Source organism: Dryobates pubescens, chromosome 30 (assembly GCF_014839835.1).
Source record: "Dryobates pubescens isolate bDryPub1 chromosome 30, bDryPub1.pri, whole genome shotgun sequence".
In the NCBI taxonomy this organism is placed as follows: domain Eukaryota; kingdom Metazoa; phylum Chordata; class Aves; order Piciformes; family Picidae; genus Dryobates; species Dryobates pubescens.
In genome coordinates, this window is record NC_071641.1 from 12,700,735 (window position 1) to 12,721,569 (window position 20,835).

General features: G+C 54.4%; 1 protein-coding gene across 1 annotated transcript in view; it reads right to left on the reverse strand.

Annotated features, from left to right (window-relative positions):
• Positions 1–20,563: 20,563 nt before the first annotated feature.
• Positions 20,564–20,835, reverse strand: part of LOC128898698 (A disintegrin and metalloproteinase with thrombospondin motifs 14-like) — a 38,628-nt gene continuing 38,356 nt past the window's right edge. Inside the window, exon 6 of the mRNA XM_054174631.1 lies at positions 20,564–20,644. Within this exon, the coding sequence (XP_054030606.1) occupies positions 20,564–20,644 (81 nt within the window). The remainder of the gene's footprint in view (positions 20,645–20,835) is intronic.

Sequence of the window (20,835 nt, forward strand, 5' to 3'; positions counted from 1 at the left end):
ACAGGGTCACACACACACACACACAGGGTCACACACACACACACACACAGGGTCACTCACACACACACACACAGGGTCACACACACACACACACACAGGGTCACACACACACACACAGGGTCACACACACACACACACAGGGTCACACACACACACACACACAGGGTCACACACACACACACACAGGGTCACACACACACACACACACAGGGTCACACACACACACACACAGGGTCACTCACACACACACACACAGGGTCACACACACACACACACAGGGTCACACACACACACACACAGGGTCACACACACACACACACACAGGGTCACACACACACACACACAGGGTCACACACACACACACACACAGGGTCACACACACACACACACACAGGGTCACTCACACACACACACACAGGGTCACACACACACACACACAGGGTCACACACACACACACACAGGGTCACACACACACACACACAGGGTCACACACACACACACACACAGGGTCACACACACACACACACAGGGTCACACACACACACACACAGGGTCACACACACACACACACAGGGTCACACACACACACACACAAGGGTCACACACACACACACACACAGGGTCACACACACACACACACAGGGTCACACACACACACACACAGGGTCACACACACACACACACACAGGGTCACACACACACACACACACAGGGTCACACACACACACACAGGGTCACTCACACACACACAGGGTCACTCACACACACACACAGGGTCACACACACACACACACACAGGGTCACACACACACACACACAGGGTCACACACACACACACACACACACAGGGTCACACACACACACACACACAGGGTCACACACACACACACACACACACAGGGTCACTCACACACACACACAGGGTCACACACACACACACACACACACACACACAGGGTCACACACACACACACACACAGGGTCACACACACACACACACAGGGTCACACACACACACACACACAGGGTCACACACACACACACACACACACAGGGTCACTCACACACACACACAGGGTCACACACACACACACACACACACACACACAGGGTCACACACACACACACACACAGGGTCACACACACACACACACACAGGGTCACACACACACACACACAGGGTCACACACACACACACACACAGGGTCACTCACACACACACACAGGGTCACACACACACACACACACAGGGTCACACACACACACACACACAGGGTCACACACACACACACACACACACACACAGGGTCACACACACACACACACAGGGTCACACACACACACACACACAGGGTCACACACACACACACACACAGGGTCACACACACACACACACACAGGGTCACACACACACACACACAGGGTCACACACACACACACACACAGGGTCACTCACACACACACACAGGGTCACACACACACACACACACAGGGTCACACACACACACACACACAGGGTCACACACACACACACACACACACACACAGGGTCACACACACACACACACACAGGGTCACACACACACACACACAGGGTCACTCACACACACACACACACAGGGTCACTCACACACACACACACAGGGTCACTCACACACACACAGGGTCACTCACACACACACACACAGGGTCACACACACACACACACACAGGGTCACACACACACACACACACAGGGTCACTCACACACACACACAGGGTCACTCACACACACACACACAGGGTCACACACACACACACACACAGGGTCACACACACACACACACACAGGGTCACACACACACACACACAGGGTCACACACACACACACACACAGGGTCACACACACACACACACACAGGGTCACACACACACACACACACAGGGTCACACACACACACACAGGGTCACTCACACACACACACACAGGGTCACACACACACACACACACAGGGTCACACACACACACACACACAGGGTCACACACACACACACAGGGTCACACACACACACACAGGGTCACTCACACACACACACACAGGGTCACACACACACACACACACAGGGTCACACACACACACACACAGGGTCACTCACACACACACACAGGGTCACACACACACACACACAGGGTCACTCACACACACACACAGGGTCACACACACACACACACAGGGTCACACACACACACACACAGGGTCACACACACACACACACACAGGGTCACTCACACACACACACACAGGGTCACACACACACACAGGGTCACACACACACACACACACAGGGTCACTCACACACACACACAGGGTCACTCACACACACACACAGGGTCACACACACACACACACACAGGGTCACACACACACACACACAGGGTCACACACACACACACACAGGGTCACACACACACACACAGGGTCACACACACACACACACAGGGTCACACACACACACACACAGGGTCACTCACACACACACACAGGGTCACACACACACACACACACAGGGTCACTCACACACACACACAGGGTCACTCACACACACACACACAGGGTCACACACACACACACACACAGGGTCACACACACACACACACACAGGGTCACTCACACACACACACAGGGTCACTCACACACACACACACAGGGTCACACACACACACACACACAGGGTCACACACACACACACACACAGGGTCACACACACACACACACAGGGTCACACACACACACACACACAGGGTCACACACACACACACAGGGTCACACACACACACACACACAGGGTCACTCACACACACACACACAGGGTCACACACACACACACAGGGTCACTCACACACACACACAGGGTCACTCACACACACACACAGGGTCACACACACACACACACACAGGGTCACACACACACACACACACAGGGTCACACACACACACACACAGGGTCACTCACACACACACACAGGGTCACACACACACACACACACAGGGTCACACACACACACACAGGGTCACACACACACACACACACAGGGTCACACACACACACACACAGGGTCACACACACACACACAGGGTCACACACACACACACACACAGGGTCACACACACACACACACAGGGTCACACACACACACACAGGGTCACACACACACACACACACAGGGTCACACACACACACACACAGGGTCACTCACACACACACACAGGGTCACACACACACACACACACAGGGTCACACACACACACACAGGGTCACACACACACACACACACAGGGTCACACACACACACACACAGGGTCACACACACACACACACAGGGTCACACACACACACACACAGGGTCACACACACACACACACAGGGTCACTCACACACACACAGGGTCACACACACACACACAGGGTCACTCACACACACACACACACAGGGTCACACACACACACACACACACAGGGTCACACACACACACACACACAGGGTCACTCACACACACACACACAGGGTCACACACACACACACACAGGGTCACACACACACACACAGGGTCACACACACACACACACACAGGGTCACACACACACACACACAGGGTCACACACACACACACAGGGTCACACACACACACACAGGGTCACACACACACACACACAGGGTCACACACACACACACAGGGTCACACACACACACACACACAGGGTCACACACACACACACACACAGGGTCACACACACACACACACAGGGTCACTCACACACACACACAGGGTCACACACACACACACACAGGGTCACACACACACACACAGGGTCACACTCACACACACACACACAGGGTCACACACACACACACACACAGGGTCACACACACACACACACACAGGGTCACTCACACACACACACACAGGGTCACTCACACACACACACACAGGGTCACACACACACACACACACAGGGTCACTCACACACACACACACAGGGTCACTCACACACACACACACACAGGGTCACACACACACACACACACAGGGTCACACACACACACACACACAGGGTCACTCACACACACACACACACAGGGTCACACACACACACACACACAGGGTCACACACACACACACACACAGGGTCACTCACACACACACACAGGGTCACACACACACACACACACAGGGTCACACACACACACACACAGGGTCACACACACACACACACACAGGGTCACACACACACACACACACAGGGTCACACACACACACACACACAGGGTCACACACACACACACAGGGTCACACACACACACACACAGGGTCACTCACACACACACACACAGGGTCACACACACACACACACAGGGTCACACACACACACACACACAGGGTCACACACACACACACACACAGGGTCACTCACACACACACAGGGTCACACACACACACACACACAGGGTCACTCACACACACACACACACAGGGTCACACACACACACACACAGGGTCACACACACACACACACAGGGTCACACACACACACACACACAGGGTCACACACACACACACACAGGGTCACTCACACACACACACACAGGGTCACACACACACACACACACAGGGTCACACACACACACACAGGGTCACACACACACACACACACACAGGGTCACACACACACACACACACACAGGGTCACTCACACACACACAGGGTCACACACACACACACACAGGGTCACACACACACACACACACAGGGTCACTCACACACACACACACACACACAGGGTCACACACACACACACACACAGGGTCACACACACACACACACAGGGTCACACACACACACACACAGGGTCACACACACACACACACACAGGGTCACACACACACACACACAGGGTCACACACACACACACAGGGTCACACACACACACACACACACAGGGTCACACACACACACACACACACAGGGTCACTCACACACACACACACACAGGGTCACACACACACACACACAGGGTCACTCACACACACACACACAGGGTCACTCACACACACACACACAGGGTCACACACACACAGGGTCACACACACACACACACAGGGTCACACACACACACACACACAGGGTCACACACACACACACACAGGGTCACACACACACACACACAGGGTCACACACACACACACACAGGGTCACACACACACACACAGGGTCACACACACACACACACACACAGGGTCACACACACACACACACACACAGGGTCACTCACACACACACACACACAGGGTCACACACACACACACACAGGGTCACTCACACACACACACACAGGGTCACACACACACACACAGGGTCACTCACACACACACACACAGGGTCACACACACACACACACACAGGGTCACACACACACACACAGGGTCACACACACACACACACAGGGTCACACACACACACACACAGGGTCACACACACACACACACACAGGGTCACACACACACACACACAGGGTCACACACACACACACACACAGGGTCACTCACACACACACACAGGGTCACACACACACACACACACAGGGTCACTCACACACACACACAGGGTCACTCACACACACACACAGGGTCACACACACACACACACAGGGTCACACACACACACACACACAGGGTCACACACACACACACACAGGGTCACACACACACACACACACAGGGTCACACACACACACACAGGGTCACACACACACACACACACACAGGGTCACACACACACACACACACACAGGGTCACTCACACACACACAGGGTCACACACACACACACACACAGGGTCACTCACACACACACACACACACACAGGGTCACACACACACACACACAGGGTCACACACACACACACACACAGGGTCACACACACACACACACAGGGTCACACACACACACACACACAGGGTCACACACACACACACACAGGGTCACACACACACACACACACAGGGTCACACACACACACACACAGGGTCACACACACACACACAGGGTCACACACACACACACACACACAGGGTCACACACACACACACACACACAGGGTCACTCACACACACACACACACAGGGTCACACACACACACACACAGGGTCACTCACACACACACAGGGTCACACACACACACACACACACACACAGGGTCACACACACACACACACAGGGTCACTCACACACACACACACAGGGTCACACACACACACACACAGGGTCACACACACACACACACACAGGGTCACACACACACACACACACAGGGTCACACACACACACACACACAGGGTCACACACACACACACACAGGGTCACACACACACACACAGGGTCACACACACACACACACACACAGGGTCACACACACACACACACACACAGGGTCACTCACACACACACACACACAGGGTCACACACACACACACACAGGGTCACTCACACACACACAGGGTCACACACACACACACAGGGTCACACACACACACACACACAGGGTCACACACACACACACAGGGTCACACACACACACACACAGGGTCACACACACACACACACACACACAGGGTCACTCACACACACACACACAGGGTCACACACACACAGGGTCACACACACACACACACACAGGGTCACACACACACACACAGGGTCACTCACACACACACACACAGGGTCACTCACACACACACACACAGGGTCACACACACACACACACAGGGTCACACACACACACACACAGGGTCACACACACACACACACACAGGGTCACACACACACACACACACAGGGTCACACACACACACACACAGGGTCACACACACACACACACACAGGGTCACACACACACACACACAGGGTCACACACACACACACACAGGGTCACACACACACACACACACACAGGGTCACACACACACACACACACAGGGTCACTCACACACACACACAGGGTCACACACACACACACACACAGGGTCACACACACACACACACAGGGTCACTCACACACACACACACAGGGTCACTCACACACACACACACACAGGGTCACACACACACACACACAGGGTCACACACACACACACACAGGGTCACACACACACACACACACAGGGTCACACACACACACACACAGGGTCACACACACACACACACACAGGGTCACTCACACACACACACACAGGGTCACACACACACACACACACACAGGGTCACTCACACACACACACACAGGGTCACACACACACACACACAGGGTCACACACACACACACACAGGGTCACTCACACACACACACAGGGTCACACACACACACACACACAGGGTCACACACACACACACACAGGGTCACACACACACACACAGGGTCACACACACACACACACACAGGGTCACACACACACACACAGGGTCACACACACACACACACAGGGTCACACACACACACACACAGGGTCACACACACACACACACACAGGGTCACACACACACACACACAGGGTCACACACACACACACACACAGGGTCACACACACACACACACACAGGGTCACACACACACACACACAGGGTCACACACACACACACAGGGTCACACACACACACACACACACAGGGTCACTCACACACACACACAGGGTCACACACACACACACACAGGGTCACTCACACACACACACACAGGGTCACACACACACACAGGGTCACACACACACACACACACAGGGTCACACACACACACAGGGTCACACACACACACACAGGGTCACACACACACACACACACACAGGGTCACACACACACACACACACAGGGTCACACACACACACACACACACAGGGTCACACACACACACACACACAGGGTCACTCACACACACACACACAGGGTCACACACACACACACACACAGGGTCACTCACACACACACACAGGGTCACACACACACACACACAGGGTCACACACACACACACACACAGGGTCACTCACACACACACACAGGGTCACACACACACACACACACACACAGGGTCACACACACACACACAGGGTCACACACACACACACACAGGGTCACACACACACACACAGGGTCACACACACACACACACACAGGGTCACACACACACACACACAGGGTCACACACACACACACACACACAGGGTCACACACACACACACACACAGGGTCACACACACACACACACAGGGTCACACACACACACACACACAGGGTCACACACACACACACACACAGGGTCACACACACACACACACAGGGTCACACACACACACACACACAGGGTCACTCACACACACACACAGGGTCACACACACACACACACAGGGTCACACACACACACACACAGGGTCACACACACACACACACACAGGGTCACACACACACACACACACACAGGGTCACACACACACACACACAGGGTCACACACACACACACACACAGGGTCACACACACACACACACAGGGTCACACACACACACACACAGGGTCACACACACACACACACAGGGTCACACACACACACACACACAGGGTCACACACACACACACACACACAGGGTCACACACACACACACACAGGGTCACACACACACACACAGGGTCACACACACACACACACAGGGTCACACACACACACACACAGGGTCACACACACACACACACACACAGGGTCACACACACACACACACAGGGTCACACACACACACACACACAGGGTCACACACACACACACACAGGGTCACACACACACACACACAGGGTCACACACACACACACAGGGTCACACACACACACACACACAGGGTCACACACACACACACAGGGTCACACACACACACACACACACAGGGTCACTCACACACACACACAGGGTCACACACACACACACAGGGTCACACACACACACACAGGGTCACACACACACACACACACAGGGTCACACACACACACACACACAGGGTCACACACACACACACACAGGGTCACACACACACACACACAGGGTCACACACACACACACACACAGGGTCACACACACACACACAGGGTCACTCACACACACACACAGGGTCACACACACACACACACACAGGGTCACTCACACACACACACAGGGTCACACACACACACACACAGGGTCACTCACACACACACACACAGGGTCACACACACACACACAGTGTCACACACACACACACACAGGGTCACACACACACACACACAGGGTCACTCACACACACACACACAGGGTCACTCACACACACACACACAGGGTCACTCACACACACACACAGGGTCACACACACACACACACAGGGTCACTCACACACACACACACAGGGTCACACACACACACACAGGGTCACACACACACACACACAGGGTCACACACACACACACACACACAGGGTCACACACACACACACACACAGGGTCACACACACACACACACACAGGGTCACACACACACACACACAGGGTCACACACACACACACACACACAGGGTCACTCACACACACACACACAGGGTCACACACACACACACACAGGGTCACACACACACACACACACAGGGTCACACACACACACACACAGGGTCACTCACACACACACACACAGGGTCACACACACACACACAGGGTCACACACACACACACACAGGGTCACACACACACACACACACAGGGTCACACACACACACACACACAGGGTCACTCACACACACACACACAGGGTCACACACACACACACAGGGTCACTCACACACACACACAGGGTCACACACACACACACACAGGGTCACACACACACACACACAGGGTCACTCACACACACACACACAGGGTCACACACACACACACACAGGGTCACACACACACACACACAGGGTCACACACACACACACACAGGGTCACACACACACACACACAGGGTCACACACACACACACACAGGGTCACTCACACACACACACACAGGGTCACACACACACACACACAGGGTCACACACACACACACACAGGGTCACACACACACACACACACAGGGTCACACACACACACACACAGGGTCACACACACACACACAGGGTCACACACACACACACAGGGTCACACACACACACACACAGGGTCACACACACACACACACACAGGGTCACACACACACACACACAGGGTCACACACACACACACACAGGGTCACACACACACACACACAGGGTCACACACACACACACACAGGGTCACTCACACACACACACAGGGTCACACACACACACACACACAGGGTCACACACACACACACACAGGGTCACACACACACACACAGGGTCACACACACACACACAGGGTCACACACACACACACACAGGGTCACACACACACACACACACAGGGTCACACACACACACACACAGGGTCACTCACACACACACACAGGGTCACTCACACACACACACAGGGTCACACACACACACAGGGTCACACACACACACACACACAGGGTCACACACACACACACACACAGGGTCACACACACACACACACACACAGGGTCACACACACACACACACAGGGTCACTCACACACACACACAGGGTCACTCACACACACACACACACACACACACACAGGGTCACACACACACACACACAGGGTCACACACACACACACACAGGGTCACACACACACACACACAGGGTCACACACACACACACACAGGGTCACTCACACACACACACAGGGTCACTCACACACACACACACACACACACACACAGGGTCACACACACACACACAGGGTCACACACACACACACACAGGGTCACACACACACACACACACAGGGTCACTCACACACACACACACACAGGGTCACTCACACACACACACACACAGGGTCACTCACACACACACACACACACACACACACAGGGTCACACACACACACACACACACAGGGTCACACACACACACACAGGGTCACTCACACACACACACACACAGGGTCACACACACACACACACACAGGGTCACACACACACACACACAGGGTCACTCACACACACACACACAGGGTCACACACACACACACACACAGGGTCACACACACACACACACACAGGGTCACACACACACACACAGGGTCACACACACACACACACAGGGTCACACACACACACACACAGGGTCACACACACACACACACAGGGTCACACACACACACACACACAGGGTCACACACACACACACACACAGGGTCACACACACACACACACACAGGGTCACACACACACACACAGGGTCACACACACACACACACACAGGGTCACACACACACACACACACAGGGTCACTCACACACACACACACAGGGTCACACACACACACACACACAGGGTCACTCACACACACACACACACACACACAGGGTCACACACACACACACACACAGGGTCACACACACACACACACAGGGTCACACACACACACACACACAGGGTCACTCACACACACACACACACAGGGTCACACACACACACACACAGGGTCACTCACACACACACACACAGGGTCACACACACACACACACACACAGGGTCACACACACACACACACACAGGGTCACACACACACACACAGGGTCACACACACACACACACACAGGGTCACACACACACACACACACAGGGTCACACACACACACACACACAGGGTCACACACACACACACACACAGGGTCACACACACACACACAGGGTCACACACACACACACACACAGGGTCACACACACACACACACAGGGTCACACACACACACACACACAGGGTCACACACACACACACACACAGGGTCACTCACACACACACACAGGGTCACACACACACACACACAGGGTCACACACACACACACACAGGGTCACACACACACACACACAGGGTCACACACACACACAGGGTCACACACACACACACACACAGGGTCACACACACACACACACACACAGGGTCACACACACACACACACAGGGTCACACACACACACACACAGGGTCACACACACACACAGGGTCACACACACACACACACACACAGGGTCACACACACACACACACACACAGGGTCACACACACACACACACAGGGTCACACACACACACACACAGGGTCACACACACACACACACACAGGGTCACACACACACACACACAGGGTCACTCACACACACACACACACAGGGTCACACACACACACACACAGGGTCACACACACACACACACACAGGGTCACACACACACACACACACAGGGTCACACACACACACACAGGGTCACACACACACACACACACAGGGTCACACACACACACACACACAGGGTCACACACACACACACAGGGTCACACACACACACACACACAGGGTCACACACACACACACACACAGGGTCACACACACACACACAGGGTCACACACACACACACACACAGGGTCACTCACACACACACACAGGGTCACACACACACACACACACAGGGTCACACACACACACACACACAGGGTCAGACACACACACACACAGGGTCACACACACACACACACACAGGGTCACACACACACACACACACAGGGTCACACACACACACACACACAGGGTCACTCACACACACACACACAGGGTCACACACACACACACACACAGGGTCACACACACACACACACACAGGGTCACTCACACACACACACACAGGGTCACACACACACACACACACAGGGTCACTCACACACACACACACAGGGTCACACACACACACACACACAGGGTCACACACACACACACACAGGGTCACACACACACACACACACAGGGTCACTCACACACACACACACAGGGTCACACACACACACACACAGGGTCACACACACACACACACAGGGTCACTCACACACACACACACAGGGTCACACACACACACACAGGGTCACACACACACACACACACACAGGGTCACACACACACACACACACAGGGTCACTCACACACACACACACAGGGTCACACACACACACACACAGGGTCACACACACACACACACACAGGGTCACACACACACACACACACACAGGGTCACACACACACACACACAGGGTCACACACACACACACACACAGGGTCACACACACACACACACACAGGGTCACACACACACACACACACAGGGTCACACACACACACACACACAGGGTCACACACACACACACACACAGGGTCACACACACACACACACAGGGTCACACACACACACACACACAGGGTCACACACACACACACACACACAGGGTCACTCACACACACACACACACACACACACACACACACACACAGGGTCACACACACACACAGGGTCACACACACACACAGGGTCACACACACACACACACACAGGGTCACTCACACACACACACACACACACAGGGTCACACACACACACACACACAGGGTCACTCACACACACACACAGGGTCACTCACACACACACACAGGGTCACTCACACACACACACAGGGTCACTCACACACACACACACAGGGTCACACACACACACACACAGGGTCACACACACACACACACACAGGGTCACTCACACACACACACAGGGTCACACACACACACACACACAGGGTCACACACACACACACACACAGGGTCACACACACACACACACAGGGTCACACACACACACACACAGGGTCACTCACACACACACAGGGTCACACACACACACACAGGGTCACACACACACACACACACAGGGTCACACACACACACACACACACAGGGTCACTCACACACACACACACAGGGTCACACACACACACACACACAGGGTCACACACACACACACACACAGGGTCACTCACACACACACACAGGGTCACACACACACACACACACACACACACAGGGTCACACACACACACACAGGGTCACACACACACACACACACAGGGTCACTCACACACACACACAGGGTCACACACACACACACACAGGGTCACACACACACACACACAGGGTCACACACACACACACACACACAGGGTCACACACACACACACACAGGGTCACACACACACACACACAGGGTCACACACACACACACACAGGGTCACACACACACACACACAGGGTCACACACACACACACACACAGGGTCACACACACACACACACAGGGTCACTCACACACACACAGGGTCACACACACACACACAGGGTCACACACACACACACACACAGGGTCACACACACACACACACACAGGGTCACACACACACACACACAGGGTCACTCACACACACACACACAGGGTCACACACACACACACACAGGGTCAGACACACACACACACAGGGTCACTCACACACACACACAGGGTCACACACACACACACACAGGGTCACACACACACACACACACAGGGTCACACACACACACACACAGGGTCACTCACACACACACACAGGGTCACACACACACACACACACAGGGTCACACACACACACACACACAGGGTCACACACACACACACACAGGGTCACACACACACACACACAGGGTCACTCACACACACACAGGGTCACACACACACACACACAGGGTCACACACACACACACACACAGGGTCACACACACACACACACACACAGGGTCACACACACACACACACAGGGTCACTCACACACACACACAGGGTCACACACACACACACACACAGGGTCACACACACACACAGGGTCACACACACACACAGGGTCACACACACACACACACACAGGGTCACTCACACACACACACAGGGTCACACACACACACACACAGGGTCACTCACACACACACACAGGGTCACACACACACACACACAGGGTCACTCACACACACACACAGGGTCACACACACACACAGGGTCACTCACACACACACACACAGGGTCACTCACACACACACACACAGGGTCACACACACACACACACACAGGGTCACACACACACACACACAGGGTCACTCACACACACACACAGGGTCACACACACACACACACACACAGGGTCACTCACACACACACACAGGGTCACTCACACACACACACAGGGTCACACACACACACACACACAGGGTCACACACACACACACACAGGGTGACACACACACACACACAGGGTCACACACACACACACACACAGGGTCACTCACACACACACACAGGGTCACACACACACACACACACAGGGTCACACACACACACACACACAGGGTCACACACACACACACACAGGGTCACACACACACACACACAGGGTCACTCACACACACACAGGGTCACACACACACACACACACAGGGTCACTCACACACACACACAGGGTCACACACACACACACACACAGGGTCACACACACACACACACAGGGTCACTCACACACACACACACAGGGTCACTCACACACACACAGGGTCACACACACACACACACACAGGGTCACACACACACACACACACACAGGGTCACACACACACACACACACAGGGTCACTCACACACACACACACAGGGTCACACACACACACACACAGGGTCACACACACACACACACAGGGTCACTCACACACACACACACAGGGTCACTCACACACACACAGGGTCACTCACACACACACACACACACAGGGTCACACACACACACACACACACAGGGTCACTCACACACACACACACACACACACACACACACACACACAGGGTCACACACACACACACACACAGGGTCACACACACACACACAGGGTCACACACACACACACACACACAGGGTCACACACACACACAGGGTCACTCACACACACACACAGGGTCACACACACACACACACACACACACAGGGTCACACACACACACACACACAGGGTCACACACACACACACACAGGGTCACTCACACACACACACAGGGTCACTCACACACACACACACACAGGGTCACACACACACACACACACAGGGTCACTCACACACACACAGGGTCACACACACACACACACACAGGGTCACTCACACACACACACACACACAGGGTCACACACACACACACACACACAGGGTCACTCACACACACACACACACACACACACACACACACACACACAGGGTCACACACACACACAGGGTCACTCACACACACACACAGGGTCACACACACACACACACACACACACAGGGTCACACACACACACACACAGGGTCACTCACACACACACACACAGGGTCACACACACACACACACACACAGGGTCACACACACACACACACACACAGGGTCACTCACACACACACACAGGGTCACACACACACACACACACAGGGTCACTCACACACACACACAGGGTCACTCACACACACACACAGGGTCACACACACACACACACACACAGGGTCACACACACACACACAGGGTCACTCACACACACACACAGGGTCACACACACACACACACACAGGGTCACACACACACACACACACAGGGTCACACACACACACACACACAGGGTCACTCACACACACACACAGGGTCACACACACACACACACAGGGTCACACACACACACACACACAGGGTCACACACACACACACACACAGGGTCACACACACACACACACAGGGTCACACACACACACACACAGGGTCACACACACACACACACAGGGTCACACACACACACACACACAGGGTCACACACACACACACACACAGGGTCACTCACACACACACACACAGGGTCACTCACACACACACACACAGGGTCACACACACACACACACAGGGTCACACACACACACACACACAGGGTCACACACACACACACACACACACAGGGTCACACACACACACACAGGGTCACACACACACACACAGGGTCACTCACACACACACACACACAGGGTCACACACACACACACACAGGGTCACACACACACACACACACAGGGTCACACACACACACACAGGGTCACACACACACACACACAGGGTCACTCACACACACACACACAGGGTCACACACACACACACAGGGTCACACACACACACACAGGGTCACACACACACACACACAGGGTCACACACACACACACACACAGGGTCACACACACACACACAGGGTCACACACACACACACAGGGTCACACACACACACACACAGGGTCACTCACACACACACACACAGGGTCACACACACACACACACAGGGTCACTCACACACACACACACAGGGTCACTCACACACACACACAGGGTCACTCACACACACACACAGGGTCACACACACACACACACACAGGGTCACTCACACACACACACACAGGGTCACACACACACACACACACAGGGTCACACACACACACACACACAGGGTCACTCACACACACACACACACAGGGTCACTCACACACACACACAGGGTCACACACACACACACACAGGGTCACACACACACACACACACAGGGTCACTCACACACACACACAGGGTCACTCACACACACACACACAGGGTCACTCACACACACACACACACACACAGGGTCACTCACACACACACACAGGGTCACACACACACACACACAGGGTCACACACACACACACACACACAGGGTCACACACACACACACACACACAGGGTCACACACACACACACACACACAGGGTCACTCACACTCACACACAGGGTCACACACACACACACACACAGGGTCACTCACACACACACACAGGGTCACTCACACACACACACAGGGTCACACACACACACACACACAGGGTCACACACACACACACACACAGGGTCACTCACACACACACACACACAGGGTCACTCACACACACACACAGGGTCACACACACACACACACAGGGTCACACACACACACACACACAGGGTCACTCACACACACACACAGGGTCACACACACACACACACACAGGGTCACTCACACACACACACACAGGGTCACACACACACACACACACAGGGTCACACACACACACACACACAGGGTCACTCACACACACACACACACAGGGTCACTCACACACACACACAGGGTCACACACACACACACACAGGGTCACACACACACACACACACAGGGTCACTCACACACACACACAGGGTCACTCACACACACACACACAGGGTCACTCACACACACACACACACACACAGGGTCACTCACACACACACACAGGGTCACACACACACACACACAGGGTCACACACACACACACACACACAGGGTCACACACACACACACACACACAGGGTCACACACACACACACACACACAGGGTCACTCACACTCACACACAGGGTCACACACACACACACACACAGGGTCACTCACACACACACACAGGGTCACTCACACACACACACAGGGTCACACACACACACACACACAGGGTCACACACACACACACACACAGGGTCACTCACACACACACACACACAGGGTCACTCACACACACACACAGGGTCACACACACACACACACAGGGTCACACACACACACACACAGGGTCACACACACACACACACAGGGTCACACACACACACACACAGGGTCACTCACACACACACACAGGGTCACACACACACACACACACAGGGTCACACACACACACACACAGGGTCACTCACACACACACACAGGGTCACTCACACACACACACAGGGTCACTCACACACACACACAGGGTCACACACACACACACACAGGGTCACACACACACACACACACAGGGTCACACACACACACACACAGGGTCACACACACACACACACACAGGGTCACACACACACACACACACAGGGTCACTCACACACACACACAGGGTCACACACACACACACACACAGGGTCACTCACACACACACACACAGGGTCACACACACACACACACACACAGGGTCACACACACACACACACAGGGTCACTCACACACACACACAGGGTCACACACACACACACACACACAGGGTCACACACACACACACACAGGGTCACTCACACACACACACAGGGTCACACACACACACACACACAGGGTCACACACACACACACACAGGGTCACTCACACACACACACACAGGGTCACACACACACACACACACACAGGGTCACTCACACACACACACAGGGTCACACACACACACACACACACAGGGTCACTCACACACACACACACAGGGTCACTCACACACACACACACAGGGTCACTCACACACACACACACAGGGTCACACACACACACACACACAGGGTCACTCACACACACACACAGGGTCACACACACACACACACACACAGGGTCACTCACACACACACACAGGGTCACTCACACACACACACACAGGGTCACTCACACACACACACACAGGGTCACACACACACACACACAGGGTCACACACACACACACACAGGGTCACACACACACACACACACAGGGTCACTCACACACACACACAGGGTCACACACACACACACACAGGGTCACACACACACACACACACAGGGTCACACACACACACACACACAGGGTCACTCACACACACACACAGGGTCACTCACACACACACACAGGGTCACACACACACACACACACAGGGTCACACACACACACACACACAGGGTCACTCACACACACACACACACAGGGTCACTCACACACACACACAGGGTCACACACACACACACACAGGGTCACTCACACACACACACAGGGTCACACACACACACACACAGGGTCACACACACACACACACACAGGGTCACTCACACACACACACACAGGGTCACACACACACACACACAGGGTCACACACACACACACACACAGGGTCACTCACACACACACACAGGGTCACTCACACACACACACACACACACAGGGTCACTCACACACACACACACACACACAGGGTCACTCACACACACACTCAGGGTCACACACACACACACACACAGGGTCACACACACACACACACACAGGGTCACTCACACACACACACACACAGGGTCACTCACACACACACACAGGGTCACACACACACACACACAGGGTCACTCACACACACACACAGGGTCACACACACACACACACAGGGTCACTCACACACACACTCAGGGTCACTCACACCCTCGGGTCACTCACACCCACAGGGTCACTCAGTCACCAGATCACAGAGTCCATCTCAGAATCGCAGTCTGTCACAGCGAGTCCGTCACAGCCTCACCCCCAGTCACCGTCACTGTCACCGTCCAGCACCGTCACAGAGTCGTCACCAGTCACAGAGAGTCCACCACAGGGTCAGAGTCACAACCCACAGAGAGTCCCCGTCACTGAGTCACCGTCACAGTCACCACCAGTCCCAGAGAGTCCGTCACAGCCACCGTCAGAGAGTCACCAGCAGTCACAGTCTGTCACAGAGTCACAACCAGCCAGTCACAACCAGTCCCAGAGTCCATCACAGTCACCACCAGTCCCAGAGTCCGTCCCAGAGTCCCCATCAGAGTCACCAGCAGTCACAGTCTGTCACAGAGTCACAACCAGCCAGTCACAACCAGTCCCAGAGTCCATCACAGTCACCACCAGTCCCAGAGTCCGTCCC